The sequence below is a fragment of the Eurytemora carolleeae genome, unplaced genomic scaffold (assembly GCF_000591075.1).
Source record: "Eurytemora carolleeae unplaced genomic scaffold, Eaff_2.0 scaffold1021, whole genome shotgun sequence".
Lineage (NCBI taxonomy): Eukaryota > Metazoa > Arthropoda > Copepoda > Calanoida > Temoridae > Eurytemora > Eurytemora carolleeae.
The window spans coordinates 114,160-133,404 of record NW_019396999.1 but is presented as its reverse complement, the minus strand read 5'-3'; the positions used below and the strand labels follow the sequence as shown (position 1 = coordinate 133,404).

The window sequence follows — 19,245 nt, the reverse complement described above, 5'->3', positions numbered from 1 at the left end:
CCCCGTCCATTTATCATCGAAAATTCTTTAAACCAACACTCTACCCTTGAAATATATGTGGTTAAAAAACAAATTGTTAAAACTTGATTTCTTTAATATTTTATGCCTAGATTACACTTTGTACGTGCTTACGCTTAATACTTCAATTTTCTGTAATATATATCTATCTATCTATCTATCTATAAAAAACTAATTTTATCATTGTTTGCAGAGCAAAATTGCTCCAAAAAATACAATTTCTATTTCAAGTTTTTACAAGGCATGGTCATGGAACACATTTGGAATTTATATATATATTTATTTTAAGGGTTAAAAGACGGAATATTTAGGAATTTTCACTTATCAAGTGTGATTTTGCAAATATCTCATATAATTGATCTAAAAAAGATGGAAAGAGCAAAAGCATTACCCTCTGATTTCCTAATTTGTGTAACTTTATGTCCTATACTTTTTATATTTCAAACTATGAATTATGTTAGATAATTTAATCTTAGTTTGAAATATCAAAGGTTTACACCATCAGTTGAAAAGATAAAGGAATTAGAAAATTTGAGTTTGTGGCAAAAACTCAATTCCTTTTAAAGAAACCATTTTCTTTGGCTCAAAACCAGCCGGGACAATAAAGCGGGGTTTACTAAAATTCATTAATGGAGGACAAGGAATTGGAAAATGATGTGGTTAGCAGGGATATTACAAATATTGTATCCTAGGTGAATCGGTAAGTTTATCCTGTACTGGAAGACAGGAGAGCTCTCAGTGCCCCCCAGGATGTAAATGCATGGAAGGAATTGTCGATTGCAGGTCAGTGCAGAATTCATTTTTAGACTGAGAACCAGAAAACTGTGAAATATGAAGACGACATAAAAGCAGTTCCGAAGTGTATTTTATATGTTGTTACAATGCAAATAGTATTACATGAAATTTTAAAGTAATATCTGTTCACATTGCGCAATTGCTCTGTGTCATGTTCTATTGGACTATTTAAAGTCACATCTCGAGTCTAAAAGTCATATTATTTTTCCGGAGTTTTTAGGTTCTCAATATAGATTTCAATTTAAGGGTTTTAAATCTTTAAAAAATTATGCTTTTCTCCTTTATAAATAAAAATCATTTTTTGGGGCTTTTCGGTTAATCCCCAATATTAAATGATTTTTTTGGTAAAATTAAATGTTTGAATGAATGTTTTCTATTGGATAAAAAACTATTACTATGAATAAACCTTTGTAATCTGAATCCGTTTAGGTTTAAAGGCTGCGGTAACCCAAACATTTAACTTTGAACGGAAACTTCAAATCAATTGTAAAGATTTTGTTTGTGGTTGAATCGGTTTTTTTTCTGGCTTCTCTTGATTTTCATAGATTGAGTTAGTTAAAAATTATCTCAGAATTTTTTTTTTGGATTTATCAGAATTTTTTTTATTTTCATTTTTTTCAGGAACAGAGGGTTGACCGCAATACCTTCAGTTTTGCCTGCAGAGATGACGGAAATGTAAGTTTTTTACAGTAACCCCCCCTCCCCCCTCCCTTGGACTAACCAGGGCTAGATGTGCGCATTCGGTTTCCTCAATTTGAATTCATTCGGATTTTGGTCAATAACTTAAAAATCGTTAAATTTAACGAAATGTCTTGAAAATACTTTTCATTAAAATGCATCCGTTACTCATGGCCCTGCATGATAAATGCACTTGCCTGAAGGCAGTCAGTAGCCTGGATTACCCAATAATCTGTCGGCCTTAAAACTTAATCAACTTCTTAATCAAACTTATTTCTACTTTTATTATAAAGTTTCTCCACTCTCCGTCACAGAATGATGTATATTTTTAGCATCCGTTCCAGAAAACAAATATTAAAGTTAATCTCCGTTCCAAACTGTTAAACAAAACTAGGGAATTTTGAAAGTAATGATAAACTGATCTTCTTTTGTAAACTTTCTGATTTGACCAATGACAGAAAATTTTTTTATGAATTTGAACCCAACTTTATTTTCCCGTCTAAAAACCGACCGGGACAATAAAGTCTGAATGAGGCAGGACAATAATATGGTGGGCCGGGATATAAAACCATTAACCATGTACTCCCTGTATTCTAGACGGTTGGAGCAGAATCAGATAACAGAGATACCAGCCAGGGCGTTCACCAGCTATCCCAGGCTCAAACGGATGATTTCAAGGAGGATATGGAGGGGGAGGGATGAAAATGATAAAGGGGAGGGGACAGGATGGGAAAATGATGTGTGAGAAAAATAAGGGATGAAGAGAAGATAAGATGGGATTGTACGAGGAGAAAAAGGAGATGGTTAATTTAATAAATATATGTAGATGACAGTAAGATGATAATAAACGAAAGGAGAGAAAAAGTGAAAAAGAAATATTAATTTTGATTAAAAAGACGAGAGATAACAGATGGAAAAGGAGAAACATGATAAGTGTAAAAAGAAAGTGATGTGACATGACATGACTGGCACTGCAGCCACCGGTAAAAACTCAACGACATTCATACACAGTCAATATAGGATAAAGAAACAAACGGATATATAGACAAACAAATATCTTATTGGAAGAGAAAAACCAAAAATTTAGATACGAAATAATCACAAATATGAATTATAAATAGATGCTTTATTGTGTTTTTTTACATAAAAGACAGAGAAACAAACGTACACCCAAACATAATATGAAACGAAGTAAATATACACTACAGGGTGTCCCAATAAACATCTGAATTAAGTGTGAGATCGTCTTTAGTAATCCAATAGGATTATTACTTTTGAAATCAGGTGTTACAATTCGTAAATGTGTAACTTAATTCTCATGTTTTATTGGGACACCCTGTACAAGTTTTAATCTTATTCAGAGATCTGAGTAACAACGAAATCTCAAGTGTTGCTGGTGATGCTTTCAGGAATCTTAAATCTCTCAAATCATTGTAAGTATTCAAGTGTACACTCTACATAGGATACTGTACACTCACACAGAATACTGTAAATTCTACACAAGATACTGTACATTCTACACAGGATACTGTACATTTTACACAGGATACTGTACATTCTACACAGGATACTGTACATTTTACACAGGATACTGTACATTCTACACAGGAAACTGTACATTTTACACAGGATACTGTACATTCTACACAGGATACTGTACATTTTACATAGGAAACTGTTCAACCTACATACAGTGAAACCCTTAATAACGAATACATCGGAAGAACTTATCAAATGTCGTCTTGAAAATTTTTCAATGAGTTTTATACTATATTACTATATTACATATATATGCGAAAATAAATAAATAGCCATGAATATGCGGGAACAGTTTTAAAGAGTTCCATATAATCATTTAATTAAAAAACTAAATATCTGCAACATTTCATTATCAGAAAGTGAAGAATACGACATTTGATGAATTCTTTCGATGTATTCGTTATTAAGGGTTTCACTGTAGGATGCTGTAAAATCACACAGAATACTGTAAATTTTACACAGGATACTGTACATTCTACACAGGATACTGTACATTCTACACAGGATACTGTACATTTTACATAGGATAAAGTTCACTCTACATAGGATTCTGTACACTCTACATAGGATACTGTACACTCTACACAGGATACTGTACACTTCATAGGATACTGTACACTTTACACTGGATACTTTACACTTTACACACGATACTGTACACTCTACTAACGATACTGTACACTACATAGGATACTGTACACTCTACATAGGATACTGTACACTCTACTCACGATACTGTACACTAGATAGGATACTGTACACTCTACTCACGATACTGTACACTGCATAGGATACTGTACACTTTACAATCTAAACTTTACACTATTACACTTTACACATTTAATATTGTACTCTTTGCATAGCGCACTGTGAATTTTATAGTTACATTATCTACTTACATTTAAAACAGATTTATGTACACCATTAACAGTAAACAATAAACCATGATTATTATATTTTTAAACTATTTTTATAATTTAGGGTTTTGTACGGAAATAAGATCACCCATCTCCCCTCAAGACTATTTGATGGTTTAGCTTCTCTTCAACTTTTGTAAGTATTATTCTCACCATAAGCATATTTTTTAAGGTTAGAAGATTCGAAAATGGTTTTTTGATGATGTTGGTTTCGTTTTTTTCAAAGTGTAACTGTAAAAACGAAAAAAACGTGAACAAAATTATTATCTTTTTTGATTGTTTAAGTTTAATTGTAAAGACGAAAACACAGGGAGCGAGATTAGTGTTTTTTTTAATAATGCTTTGATAGAAAATCACAAGATAATATTGTCACACATATAATTTGAAAAACGTGTTTTCTACTTTTTAAAGTATTTTACCATGCATTCTTATCAAATATTATTTTTTTTCTGGGGAGGGGGTTGCACATTTTGAAATTGTTATTGTTGATTTTGGTTTTTCAACATTTTTAACTGTAAAGACAAAAAACATGGAGCAAAATCAGCATCTTTTCATTAATGCCCGGAGAGAAAATGTCAAGATTGATAACAATGTCACACATATTACTTGAAAAAGTATTTGTGTAAGGGTTTGAATAATTTTAAAATTTTCCAGCTGAAGAATGTTGATTTTGTTTTTTCAAAAAGTTTTATTGTAAAGACAAAAAACCGGGAACGAAATTAGTATATTTTTCAATAATGCAGAAACAGCAAATCTCAAGACACATATATTACTTGAAAATGTGGACTGTATTCCCTAGAGCTTGTTAGTAAAATAGTTTTTACTTAATCCAAATAAGTACTTAAGGATGTCTATAATTTTAGAATTATTAATTCACCAAAATCTCCATAAATGATTTGTCAATTTTAAGTGTTGAAACTGCCAGTTTGTTTCATAAATTAAGCATATTTTAAAATTAGAATTCATTTTTCAGTAAAAGTAATAAATACTTGTCATCTAGTTTTTTTATGTGTAAAGGAATTGAGTCTTTTCCCCAAACTCTGATTTTTAAATCCTTATATTTTAATAACCCAATGTTGAAAACTTTAGATATTTCAAACTATGACTTCTTTTATATCAAACAATCAAAGTTTGAAATATCAAAGATTTACATAATTTGGTTGTAGATATATAGGTATTAGAAAATTGGGATTTGTTGCAAAGACTCAATTCCTTTCTCTTAGAGTTCCGAACAGCATTTTTTTTGAAACAGTGCAGTTCTATACTTTTCAGTGAGATGGAAAATAAAGTTTTTTTTACGGTTTAGTGAAGAGTAGTTCACTATCATTAGCAAAAAATGATTAGGTATCATTTGCCCATTCTTTTTATTGAGCTGAGTCCGAATTTAATGAACTTGAGCCGCGTCTCAAATCCACCAAAAACCGGTTTTATTTAAGTGCTGGCCTAAATCTTGAAACATTGAATACAATTTCAAGTAGAACGAACCATATTTGAGTCGCGTCTCATCTTTAAATTCGGCCTCTGTTTACCTAATTGTAATATTTCATAAGTAAATTAAATAGCATGTAATTTTACATCTAAAAATTGATATTTATTAATACTCTAGGTTGATTAATGCAAATAAGATTCAGTGCATTCAAGCAGATACATTCGTTGGCCTAGACTCACTCAACCTTCTGTTAGTAAACTTTTATTATTATTTAATAAAAAAATAACATCAAATAAATCTTAATAATCACTTGATTTTGAGATTTTATAAAATATGGTCTGTCCTGTCTTGTAAGTTCATGTTTAATGACGGAAAAGGATGTCATAAATATTTTTAAAATTTTAAAAACTTCTGCAAAGTGAAATGTACTGTTTAGAATCTAAACATTAGAGCCAAAAATGTGAACAACACTTTTACTGGTTCCAGGGAAGAGGTCCTTTAGGCTATTTTGTTGTATAATCCCCTCTGAACTACGTTCTAATTCACATTTATAGGGTCATTAAGATTAGCAGTATCTTTCTCCACTTTTCCTCACATTTTCTTTAACTATCCTTTCCTATCATTTCTTTGTACAATGTACGTACATGCCCTACATACAGGTTCACAATCATAGGCAAATTTAAGTGACATTACTTTGTGACCTCGTAGCTCCTCTGGGTTACTCCTTTTTACACACAATTTTGAGAAAGGCAAAGTTATCCGGAGATATATTAGAAACCAAACGAGGTAACTCAAAGAACATTGAACTAAAGAATATTGTTATTTTATATTATCAATTTTTTATATGATGTTTTAGATGCATTGAAATATTTTAAGTATATAAATCAAAAATCATGGGAAAAGAAGCTCAGTTTAAATTTAAAAATTAATGTTATTTTTTTTTACACCCACCTTTAGCTGTACTTTACCTTAAGTTTTAGATATATTATACAAATGTGCCAAAAATCAATATAAAATGTATATTTTCTCAGGAATAAAGAAGATTTTGTCAGTCCGTTAATAACTTTTTATACAGAAACCAAAATCAAAGATATTCATGGTTAACTACAAGGAATTAGAATAAGTTTCATTCTATTATTTGTAATTGTAACCCTATAGATAAAGCATAAATATACCATTCATACTTTAATAAAGAATACCGTTGTAAATTTAAATTTTGAAAGTTACTTAAAATTATGTCTACAGTCTTTGTAATCCCAAAATTAGATGGTTCTTTCCCAAAGGATTTTCTCAAGTAGCAACTTCCCAAGGGTATTTTCCCAAGTGGCACCTTCCCAAATGTGTAATTTCCCAAGCGGCAGCCGCCGCCGAACTACTTGGCCACCCCCCGTCTGTTATAACTGCGGCGCTCGGCACCCTAGCCCGTCCTAGCCGCAGGACTCGGCCCCCATTGAGCCTGCGGAGCCTCAGAGGGCCTAACCAAACCAAGTTGTCGCTTGGGAAATTGTCACTTGAGAAGTCGCCCTTAGGAAAATGCCTTTGGGAAAGTACCTAACACCTAAATTTTTACTGCAGTCACCTTGCCCGGAACCCGTTCACGTGCGATTGCCGCGTAAGCTGGTTGGTCGACTGGATGAACCGGTTTCCAGTAGAGACATCTGGTGTCAGGTGTGAGGAACCAAAGAAGCTGAACAGAAAAAAGATGTCTTCTCTTAATATCTCACAACTTAAATGTAAGTGCTCTAGTTTTCCAAAAATGCTGAATTTCCCAAGAAAAACTGTTTAAATTCAGTAACATTTGTTGTCATCATGTAATATAATGACAACAAATGTATTATTTTAATTTATTTTTTAGACTGGGAAAAGTAAAAATAATCCCCTCCCCCCTTTGTAATCGTTATTATGAAGTCGTTCAATCTTCCAATTTTAAATCTGTTAAAAACTTGGTCTTTTTCTCTTTTTTTCGTTCCTCATTTACTTTTTCTTTTTTACCTTTCTTTCTTAATCTCTTTTCTTTCGTTCCCTTCTTCATACATCTTCTCAATACCTTGATCCCATGTGTTTTGTTCCGCAACCTCCCCCCTCCCTTCGGAATACAAAATACTGGACAGAATACAAAATACTGGACGGAATACAAAATACTGGACGGAATACAAAATACTGGACGGAATACATAAATGCACTGGAGGAATATAAAAATATTGGACGGAATGCAAAATACTGGACGGAATACAGAACACTGGACGGCATTTAAAAATATTGGACGGAATAAAAAATACTGGACGGAATAGTAATACACAAATGCACTGGAGGAATATAAAAATATTGGACGGAATATAAAAATATTGGACGGAATGCAAAATACTGGACGGAATACAGAACACTGGACGGCATATAAAAATATTGGACGGAATACAGAACACTGGACGGTATATAAAAATATTGGACGGAATAAAAAATATACGACGGAATACACAAATATTGAACGTATTACGAAATATTGGACGGAACACAAAATAATTTACTGAATACTGGACGGAGTGCAGATCATATTAATGTTAAATCATTTTAAAATATATTTTCAAAAATCAATCTTTTGTACGAACTTTGAGCTTTAAGATATTAAAACATAATGATTTTACAAAAATCGTATATAAAGAAATGCAAATTCGAAGATTAGGTTGCAAAATGTAAACATTTTATATTTTCTTCAAGTTTTTATACATCATGTTTAAATTAATATTATGTTTATGTTCGACAACTTCAGAATTTAAAAAAAGTTAATAAACATTACTTTAAAATAAAATAATTATCATTCACTAAATTATTATTATTATTATTATACTAATATAAATATACCAATATTATTTGATATGGTCTGTCCTGTCTTGTAAGTTCATGTTTAATCTTCTCTTTATGCTAAATAGTAAGAATATATACATACATATGTATAAATCTATAAAGCCAATGTACAAAGCATGAATCTGTTATACAATATTAAAAAAGAAGCATTGAAATGGGTTTACTCCGTAATATCCAAATCTTTTCTTTTCAGTTTTGAACTTTTGTCCCGTTTTTTAATTTTTTCTCTTTTTTAGTTTTTTTCTAATTTTCTACCTTTTTTTCTATTCTTATATTTTGTTCTGTCTACTCTTTGTCAAGTCCACTCTATTGTATTCTGTACATTCTGTGTTTACTATTGTGTTTTGTCAATACTGCGTCATCTTTCTGGTATTATGTCTTTTCTGTGCCAACTTTCTGGTATTATGTCTTTTCTGTGTCATCTTTCTGGTATTATGTCTTTTCTGTGTCAACTTTCTGGTATTATGTCTTTTCTATGTCAACTGTATTGTATTCTGCCTATTCTGTGTCAACTGTATTGTATTCTGTCTATTCTGTGTCAACTGTATTATATTCTGTACATTCTGTGTCAACTCTACTGTATTCTGTCTTTTCTGTGTCAACTCTATTGTATTCTGTCTATTCTGTGTCAACTCTATTGTATATTGTCTTTTCTTTAGTAACTATATTGTATTCTGTCTATTCTGTGTTAACTCTATTATATTCTGTCTATTCTGTGTCAACTCTATTGTATTTTATCTTTTCTGTGTCAACTCTATTTTATTCTGTCTATTCTGTGTCAACTCTATTGTATTCTGTCTATTATGTGTTAACCCTGTTATCTCTTCTCCCGTTTTTTGTCTCTCTTCACTTTTTCTCTGACACTAAAAATGATGAATTCCATCCAATCCCAATCCCTGTGTTTTTGCAAACCGGATATTTAAGTCTGAAGCCGGAAATGGAATTAAAGGAGCAATTTTCAGGAAATTTGAAAACTGCATTTTCACAATGCTCAAAATGTTAGAAATTTAGTTAGAACCATTCTATGAAATTGATAAAAGTATCATAGTAAAATTTATTTATTTTCAAGTAGTGTATTTTGTATTAGATTTTTTGAATATCTAAATTCCTATATCTTTGCAATTCGATGTCGTAGACCCTTGATATTTCAAACTATGAATTATGTTAGATCTAATAATAGTATAAGATAGAAATATCAAAGGTTAACACCATTAGGTTACAATTATATGTAGGGATTAGACAATATTAGTTCCTTTAATGGAATTCTTATAATTTTCTAATATTGTAGGTTACGGAACGGAGAAATCCGACGAATGCGCAAACTCTGAAGAATGTCCGAAGGGTAAGATTAATGTTTATAAANATTGTCTAGGTTGTTACTGTCAAGAGAAGACTGTTGACTGCTCTGGACGAGGATTAAAGGATGTCCCCAGCAATATTCCAACAACCACACAAAGGTTTAAAGTTTAAAAAATTGTTGTTTTAAAACGTTTTTTCATGGGTTGTGTTAGCAACCGGGGGTAGTAATAGTTAATAGATAGGCAGTAGTAAAAGGACAGAAAAGGGGGGAAATGATGGGAAAATTAGAAAAATTAAATAAGAAAATTATTGATTTAAAAAAAAATATCAAAAAGAATGAAAAAAGTTCTCTTTTGGTGTCAATTTTTTTTTGTATTTTTCCACCCCCAAATTATAAAAAAAAATCAAATAGATTTTGTGAATAAACACTTTTTTGAATATCGATATGGTGCAGTATTGGTCGTGTATTTTCAGATGATAAATCTAAGCTGGAATATTAACTTAAAACAACCATATCTGAAAAGGCGGGCTTAAACAACATACTCATTTAATTGTAGCTACAGGGTGTCCCACAAAACCTGACAGTTGGTGAATAGTTTTAAATGTCTTCTTCCATAATTTGTTAAATTGTTTGATACCAAAGACAATAATAAAAATATTATATGGGAGTCATGTTATATTAAAATTGATTTCAAAGTAAAATTTATTCAAGCAAAAGATTTTTAATAAATACAAATGCAAGACTGGAAGTATGATTTTTTTTGTTGGGGGGGGGCTTCAGATTTGATCGTTTTATCTTTATTTTTAACGATACATCTCCTGTTGTTTTTCTCAAAAATATTTCTTTTAAGAGTAATTTTTTCTCCAAAACTCACAAAGGAATTGAGTTTTTGCCACAAAGTTTGAAATATCAAAGGTTTACATCATAAGGTTGCAAAGATATAGGTTTTACAAAACTGAATGTGTGGCAAAGACTCAATTCCTTTACACAATTTGTTTTTTCATGATCAAATAACTTTTTTGTGTCCAAATCTGAGGCCTGTCGTATTATCGAACATTCTGAAAGTAATTCGGAAACTTGCAAAGAATGTTAGGGAAAATAAAAAGTGTGAAATATCCCTCACATTGTGTTTATGATATAAATCAATGATATAGGATTGGTTTTCATTTTATTCGTCTGCATTCTTCCCTATTGTTATTGGGCGTTGTAAAATTCAAAATTAACTGCGAGCTGTAAACTTTATTCAACAAAATAAAATTATTTTTGAATTGATTCCAGAGACCGTTTTCTAATCAAAGTTATCAAAGCATCTAAATGCCAAACAAAAAATCAATTGAAAAAAAATAATTAATTCATTAATTCATTCATTAATTTAGTAAATAAATATTTCATTGAATATTCAATAAACTATTGAAATAATTGATACCAACTTTACATATATTTATGAATGAATTAATAAATTAATGAAAGGATGAATTAATGAATTAATGAATTAATGAATAAAGTAATTAATTAATTATTGAAATTATTGACGTCAACGAAAAAATAACTGAAAGGATGAATAAATAAAAAGGATGAATAATTGTCTAGGTTGTTACTGTCAAGAGAAGACTGTTGACTGCTCTGGACGAGGATTAAAGGATGTCCCCAGCAATATTCCAACAACCACACAAAGGTTTAAAGTTTAAAAAATTGTTGTTTTAAAACGTTTTTTCATGGGTTGTGTTAGCAACCAAGCTTCTATTTAAAGGGACTGTACATATTTAACTAACTATTACAGGGTGGAATATCCGATTCATATCTATACTACCCTTTCGACTTGGTCAGATAAAGGATGAATAAAACAGTTCCTATAAAAATACATTTTTTTATATAATATTTTTAAAGAAATATTTGATTTTTTGACAAAAAAAGTAGAAATATCAACTTAGTTTTAATACTTTGATTTTTCTTTACAAGAAAATCTTCTAATGAAAAAGTTTTTATTTTCAATACTTTGTTCAGGTTAATCCTAGCAGATAACTTTATCAAGAAAATATCTGCTTTCGGACTCTTCAATAGGTTAGTGGAAGTTAGTTATTATTCATTTATTCATGCTTTCTATTATTTATTTATCCTATCAATTATTTATTTATTCTTTCTATTATTTATTTATCCTTTCAATTATGTATTCATTCTTTATATTATTTATTCATTCTTTCTATTATTTATTCATTCTTTCTATTATTTATTCATTCTTTCTATTATTTATTCATCCTTTCTATTATTTATTTATCCTTTCTATTATTTATTCATTCTTTCTATTATTTATTCATTTATCAATCCATTCTATTATTTATTCATTTATCTATCCTTTCTACTATTTATTCATTTATTTATCCTTTCTTTTATTTATACATTTATTCATTCTTTCTATTATTTATTCATTTATTTATCCTTTCTTTTATTTATACATTTGGTTATCCTTTCTATTATTTATACATTTATTTATCCTTTCTATTATTTATTCATTTATCTATCCTTTCTATTATTTATTCATTTATTTCTTCTTTCTATTATTTATTCATTTATTCATCCTTTCTATTATTTATTCATTTATCTATCCTTTCTATTATTTATTCATTTATCTATCCTTTCTATCATTTATTCATTTATTTATCCTTTCTATTATTTATTCATTTATTTGTCCTTTCTATTATTTATTCATTTATTTATCCTTTCTATTATTTATTCATTTATTTATCCTTTCTATTATTTATTCATTTATTTATTTTTTCTATTATTTATTCATTTATTCATCCTTTCTTTAAAAAAAAAAGCTTAAAAGGGAGGGAAGGGGCGGATGGAAGAAAGGTTTGTGAGTGTACAGCAGAATCAGGACGGAAGGGGGGAGCGGAAGGTGGGAAGAAGGTGAAATTGTTTGTGGGGAGGGGAATGGAGAAGGGATGGGAGATGAAAAAGGATTTGATTAAAAGAGAAAAAGAAAAGGGATGGTGCAAGGAAAATTATTGCAATGCGACAGCCATTAAATGAAAAATTACAGAATCATTTCCTTTTTTATTTATGATATATTTCTCTCTAGTGCAGGAAATGTTTTCTCTTTCTAAAAGTTCACTTCTATCGCTGACTGAATACATATAAATATTTTTACGCCCCCCCCCCTCCCTACGGAGGGCTACAGAGACGGTTAGATAATATTACAATTGGTCCGTTTTTATAGAGATGGGCTCTACAGAGGGCTACAGAGAAGGGTAGATAATATTACAACTGGCCCGTTTTCTTACAGAGATGATCTCTACAGAGCTGAGGGCTAGAGTTGAGTAGATAATGAAACAATTAGCCCGTTTTCTTACAGAGGTGATCTCTTCAAAGGTTTGGAGACGAGTGGATAATACAATAAACAGGAGGTTTCAAGATCGTAAAAGAAGGTTCAGAGAGCTGGTTTCTTATAGGACTAGAAGAAGGTTTAATATTTAGAGAGTTGGATAAAGAAAGGGTTGGATGAGTAAGGGAGGGTTGGATAAGTCAGAGAGCCAGGTTATATAAAGGTTTAAAGTATCAATAAACAAATGAATGAAGAATGACGTTTATTGCAACATCGTTGAAATCTCCAGGCAATAAACTTCATCATCAATTCAACAATATTTGAATCAAGATAGTTAAAAGTAAATAAAAAGAATGCAACATAAAATAATAAGTATATTGAGTATACTATTATGAATATCCTTTCAGTATTGAAGACTAGGATAAAAAGTTATCATGTTCCAGTAGAATAGTTTTCTTATCAAATACAGGGAAGGGGGTCCCCCCCCTACATCAAATGTGCCAACTCCACCATCCCCTTTAGATCTATCAATTCTAGATCAAATAATTAAGATCTATGTATCTACATTGATAGATTTGTATTTAGATCTATGTATCTATATTGATAGATCTGTACTTACAAATCTAAATATTTAGAAAATCTTTATTGATCTTTTATGTGGAGATCTATACGTAAAGGGGTAATTTTTCAAGAAAATATTCACCCCTGATTTCTAATCTAGGATCCCTAGTCTGGAGACCCTGGATCTCTCGAGGAACAAAATTGATGAAATTGAACAAGGAGCATTCGAGGGAGCTGCGAGCATAAAGGAAATGTAAGTGCTTTTATACGTTTTATACAAATTGATGATGCTTCACACCGATTGTAAAATTGATTACATTGTTGAAAAAAAGTGATGAAACTTTTAATATTCCTTTTTGATATCCGAAAGTATCAATGAGACAACTGTTGAAAAATATCTTGGCTTTTTAATTTTTCATTAGATTTTTTTCTGCATTTGTCAAATATGAGCGTATTTGCACCACCCCTTTTTTAACCTTTTTTAACTTTTTGCTTAATTTAAAGTAAGACCGCTTTTTAATTTTATTTGTTAGATTAATGGATTTAAAAATTGTAAGATGTTTCAATTTGAAAAATGGGGAGTATATTATTACGCTGAATTATTTTATCAAGTAAGTTTGCATGAATGAAAGAAGCCTACTAAAAAATGAGTCTTTGCCACAAACTTTAATGTTCGAATCCCTGAAACTTTGCATTCAGAAGGAGAAAAATTTAAACCTTCTATATTTTACAGGCTTCATAATTTGAAATATCCAAGGTCTACGACGTTGAATTGCAAAGATATAGGGATTAGAAAATTTGACTTTGTGGTAAAAATCATGATTCCTTTGGTTTGATTCTTGTCAATAATTCTATAAAAAGGGCAAAGACTTAATTCCTTTGGTCATTTTTAGTAAGCTTTTTATTTTTTATATTTTCAGATAAGATCATTTTCCCGTAATCTTATTTTGAGAGATTTCTTAGTATTTCGAGGGTGGATCCTTAAACTAATGTTCGTGCTAAACTTAATTCCTTGATTCAATCTCTGATTGAGTCAAGAGATGTCATTTTATTATCTAGTTATCTTAGGAGAACATAATAAATTCAATATTAAAGGGACTGTCAATGCATAGATGGCAACCCCGTTTTTCACTACAATTCCCTTTAAACTTTTAACTGATCATTATGTGGAAGATATTGTCGTTTTTTTACGTAATTAATTCTGACATTTTCTAAATGTCTTCCTGCAGTAGCAATGCAAAAATTTATTTTTTAGAGAAGTCCTAAACAATTTTTAAAATGGTAAACATTGATATCTACTTCATCTTGATTGTACAAAGGTTTTAAAGGTACCGTTGTAAATCAGACATTGTTCTCTTTGCATAGAGGTTCGCTTGAAATTATGCTTACAGTCCCTTTAAAGGGAGTTATAATGAAATTTAGATGAAATTTAGATGAAGAACGCATCTGATTTAAATTATGGGCTATTCGCCAGAATTTGTATGTCAATTTTATTATTTAAGAAAAGTAAATTTTTTGTTGTTTAGGCGAAAGCCAAGGTTTAACCCTATCCCTGCTGGGGTACTTGAAGGGAGGGGGGGGGGTCTTGACCCCCCTCTCTAAATCCCATGTTTGATTTCCAAAAATGACAAATATCATTGGAAAGCTCTCATGCTTTACTTTTAGAATCTGCAAAAAAATTAGCAAATTTGAAAAAAATTGATTTTTTTTTGCAAAATCCAGTTATGAAGTAAAAATGTTTGCAAAAAAATGTTAAAAATTATGATAAAATATACATACTTGAAACGCCCTTGACCATGCCATTTAAAATATGCAAAAAAAATTAAACATTTTAAATAATCTGATGTGTAATTAAGAAAACTTAAAATTCGCAAAGGTATTGAGTTTTTGCCACAAACTCAAATCTTCTAATCCCAATATCTTTGCAACCTGATGGTGCAAACCTTTAATATTTCAAACTTAGCTTATTTTATCTTTAAGTATTAATATTTTGAAATATCTAAGGTCTACGACATTGGGTTACAAAGATATAGAGATTAGAAAATCAGAGTTTGTGGCAAAAACTCAGCTCCTTTCTTTTGACGGGTTGTATGCAAATAGTTTGCAACACATTCTTTTCAAGACATATGCGATCCGTTTCCTTATGGCATATGCTTTCCTAAAAGCTAAAAGTTAAAAATGATCAAAAAGTCATTCAGGCAGTTAGTATAAAAGCCCGGTTTTAGACCTGAAGGGAGAGCTATGGGTATTTAGACCTTCAGGGAGAGCTATGGGTATTTAGACCTTAAGGGAGAGCTATGGGTATTTAGGAGAAGTCAGAAAATGTTAACAGCCTCAGATCAATACTTTTTAAGTCATGTAAAATAAAACTCGGGAGCAGGAATAGGGTTAATAAGGATTTAACACAATCAAAATCATTTGGAGGTTAAGAGAGTATGATCTAATATAGTATTTTCCAACCAGATGTTATCATAAATATTAAAGCAAGCAAATAATTATTATGTAATGTATATAAAATTATGATTAATATCCTATATGAATAAGATCTCCAGCACCCTGGAGCGTGTAGTTAAACTTTCTTCAAAAATATTCTCTCATACAGTTGTAAAATTATATCTTTATCTACATCTGTAGTTTTCTGCTTTAAATATAAATTTATATATATTTTATATTCTTCGTTTGGTGTTTTTTATTTGGGGGTGAAATTGAAAATATGGAATTTTTTGAAAAATGATTAATTTCTAAAAATTAACAGACTTAAAGGGACTGTGCTAACCTTTTTTAGTGGCCCTTCATTTTCAGAGGTCCGATTCACAATGGTACTCTTTAACCGTTGTCTGATCAGTGATCAAGGAAAACTGAGATACCCTTGTTTTTCCAGCTCAATATCTAGTGTCAGGAAACTCGTGTATTAGATGCTTTTTTTTTTACGGGAAATACTACTTTGAACAATGTTTTTAAATCCAAAATGGCCTCACAGATGGCTGTGTTGACTATATGATCTAGTAATTCCCTTTAATGAAAAGTTTTAAAATTAATCATATTTATTTAGAATACTGTCTGAGAATGAATTGGTTGAGGTGAACGGACCAATGTTTCGAGGGCTGGTCAACTTAAACAAACTCTCACTGTACGGAAATAGAATCAGGTCAAATCAAAGAGTCAAAAAAGTCATTGTCATTTCAATACCTATCTATCTATCTATTTATTTTTATATCTATCTATCTATCTATCAATTTATCTATCTTTATATCTATCTATATATCTTTTTTCTGTGTATCTATCAGTATAATTCAATTTTGATATCTACCATGCTTTTATACAGCTTGGATACACATTAAAGAGAAAACAAAGAGAAGCTGTAAATTAACAGATTCTTTTAATCCATGTAGTAAATGCCTACTCCATAGCAAGTTCTGGGAACGTATCTATCCAGGTACAATGTACTATCTTTACTATCAATGTCAACACACTGATACAATCTCGTAAATCAAAGGGCACGATCCACAGGAATACGATCCATGATCTATCAACGCCACGGGGCGCGATCTTGTTAGCTATCGATATCAATCAGAAGCTTTTAACTATCGATCCCAAATTAAAGGGGGCAATCCTCAACCTATTTGTCAAAACAGGGAAGGATTACTCTCTCGCAGTAAAAGTATGGAGTTTCTATATCGACTAGTGTATTTGAGGTTTAATTGTTACAAGTTAAAGCTGAAAGATGTAATTACAATTCCTACATTGTGATCTATATTACACGATTAATACAATCATGTTACGTATTACAGCACAGTTGGATTAAGCGCAATTAAGATGTACGTCATTATATTTATCACATGATTTAAGCTAATCATGCTACGTATTCATTTGAAACGCACTTCAATTGAATAATGTACTGTAGATTTACAGAAAATCATGTGACCCAATATTTAGTACATGCATACTGTAAGGTTTAGATTTGACAAGGCTTATTAGAAATCAAAACTTAAATTGAAAAGTCGTCTTCATTGTATTGATAGAAACGCTAATCACTATACATTGTACAACTGATAAGCAATTGGCTTTTTATTTTCTAATCGCGCTAAAAAAAATTCTTGAAGGGGAGAGGGGGGCGAAATAGAATTGCGCGGAATTGTGTGAGAATGCGTGAAAACTATTTACTTTACAAGTAATAAAAAAGTGTTTTAATTAAGTAGATACTTTACTCACAATATCACATCACCAGACCCGTAGTGGAGGTTTTTTGTACTTGTATAGTGGCAGTTAGTCTGTAAATGATAATGTACCATGTACTGCATAGTCGCAGTTAGTCTCTAAATGATAATGTACTATGTACTGCATAGTCGCAGTTAGTCTGTAAATGATAATTTACTATGTACTGCATAGTCGCAGTTAGTCTGTAAATGATAATGTACTATGTCCTGCATAGTCGCATTTAGTCTGTAAATGATAATGTACTATGCACTGCAAGTCGCAGTTTGTCTGTAAATGATAGTGTACTATGTACTGCATAGTCGCAGTTAGTCTGTAAATGATTATGTACTATGTACTGCATATGTTCAAATCAGTGTTTTGTTTCACTGTGATCTTCGACTCTGTACCAGGTAGTCTAGACATGGTAGTACAACTGAATGCAAAAACAGTACATGTTGTACCAGTTGTACAATTTTTAGTGTGGGGAGGAATAAAGGTGTATACTCAATATCCATTCTTGCTTTAATATTCAAGCAGTATGATTTATCGGCTTGAATTAAGTTTTATCTAGTTAGAATTCCCTGTGCAGTAAATTAAAGCACAGTGCACTCACATTTTTCAATCTTTCCAAAGGAACAACTGAAATATTTTTTCTTGGGGGTAGAGACTTTTAATAAAATCATAAATATTTGTAAGAGCCAAAAAATAGTCGTTGTTTCTATTTATTTTATATCTATATCTTTCTTTCTATCTATCTATCTATCTATATACCTATCTATCTATCTATCTATCAATCAATCTATATCTCTATATATCCTTTAATCTATATATCTATCTATCTAGTTGTGTGACCCCTGGTGCCTTCGATGAGCTGACCGGTCTTGAATCCTTAAACCTGATTTCTAATCCATTCAACTGTAATTGTCATATGGCCTGGTTTTCAGACTGGATCCGACAAAAAGGTTGGAAATAAATTTTATAATGGGGGTATTTTTTTATGAGTTTCATAATGAGTTTCAATAATCTGAGGGATAATTTATTTATTTTTTATAATTTATTTTATAATTTTCTAAATCAATATTTTTTAAGCAGTTTTTTAGATTTCGATTGGATTTAAACCTTCCCCTGGTTTGTGTATATATATATATATATATATGATGCTTGATATTAAAGGGACGTAAGCTTATTTTTAACCCTAAGTATGAAAAGATGGCAATGTCCGATTCACAACGGTACCCTTAAATCCTATGTCTGACAAATAATGCAGTTTCGTTATCCTAGGTTTAAAATTTTTTAAACTCTGATTTTTTTTCTGTTTTTCTGCAGTAGAAAAGCGACATTCTCTTTATTAGAGGAACCAGAATTGAAAATAATCTGTTTTCAAAATTTAAAAAATGGCTATCTAATTCATACTTAATCAGAGAAAGCTTTTCAGGGTACCATTGTTTATCTTGCATTGGCTTCTTGAAATTTTGCATACAGTCCCTTTAATAAAATATGTACTGTAGGATTAACTACAAGTGGGGCGAGATGTGTATCCCCGGTACACCTGAAGACCAGACCTATCCATAGTCTTGCCAGCCATGAGTTCAGATGTACAGGTATTGAATAGAGTCTCGTTGAA

General features: G+C 30.8%; 1 protein-coding gene across 1 annotated transcript in view; it reads left to right on the top strand.

Moving 5' to 3' along the window:
* The window catches only part of LOC111710926 (protein slit), a 66,949-nt gene that overhangs the window by 21,478 nt on the left and 26,226 nt on the right, over nucleotides 1-19,245 (top strand). Inside the window, exons 7-20 of the mRNA XM_023485132.1 lie at nucleotides 711-801; nucleotides 1,435-1,488; nucleotides 2,089-2,160; nucleotides 2,853-2,924; nucleotides 4,012-4,083; nucleotides 5,554-5,625; nucleotides 6,931-7,109; nucleotides 9,527-9,580; nucleotides 9,611-9,695; nucleotides 11,543-11,599; nucleotides 13,585-13,677; nucleotides 16,477-16,572; nucleotides 18,465-18,583; nucleotides 19,130-19,222. Of these exons, the coding sequence (XP_023340900.1) occupies nucleotides 711-801; nucleotides 1,435-1,488; nucleotides 2,089-2,160; nucleotides 2,853-2,924; nucleotides 4,012-4,083; nucleotides 5,554-5,625; nucleotides 6,931-7,109; nucleotides 9,527-9,580; nucleotides 9,611-9,695; nucleotides 11,543-11,599; nucleotides 13,585-13,677; nucleotides 16,477-16,572; nucleotides 18,465-18,583; nucleotides 19,130-19,222 (1,209 nt within the window). The remainder of the gene's footprint in view (nucleotides 1-710; nucleotides 802-1,434; nucleotides 1,489-2,088; nucleotides 2,161-2,852; nucleotides 2,925-4,011; nucleotides 4,084-5,553; nucleotides 5,626-6,930; nucleotides 7,110-9,526; nucleotides 9,581-9,610; nucleotides 9,696-11,542; nucleotides 11,600-13,584; nucleotides 13,678-16,476; nucleotides 16,573-18,464; nucleotides 18,584-19,129; nucleotides 19,223-19,245) is intronic.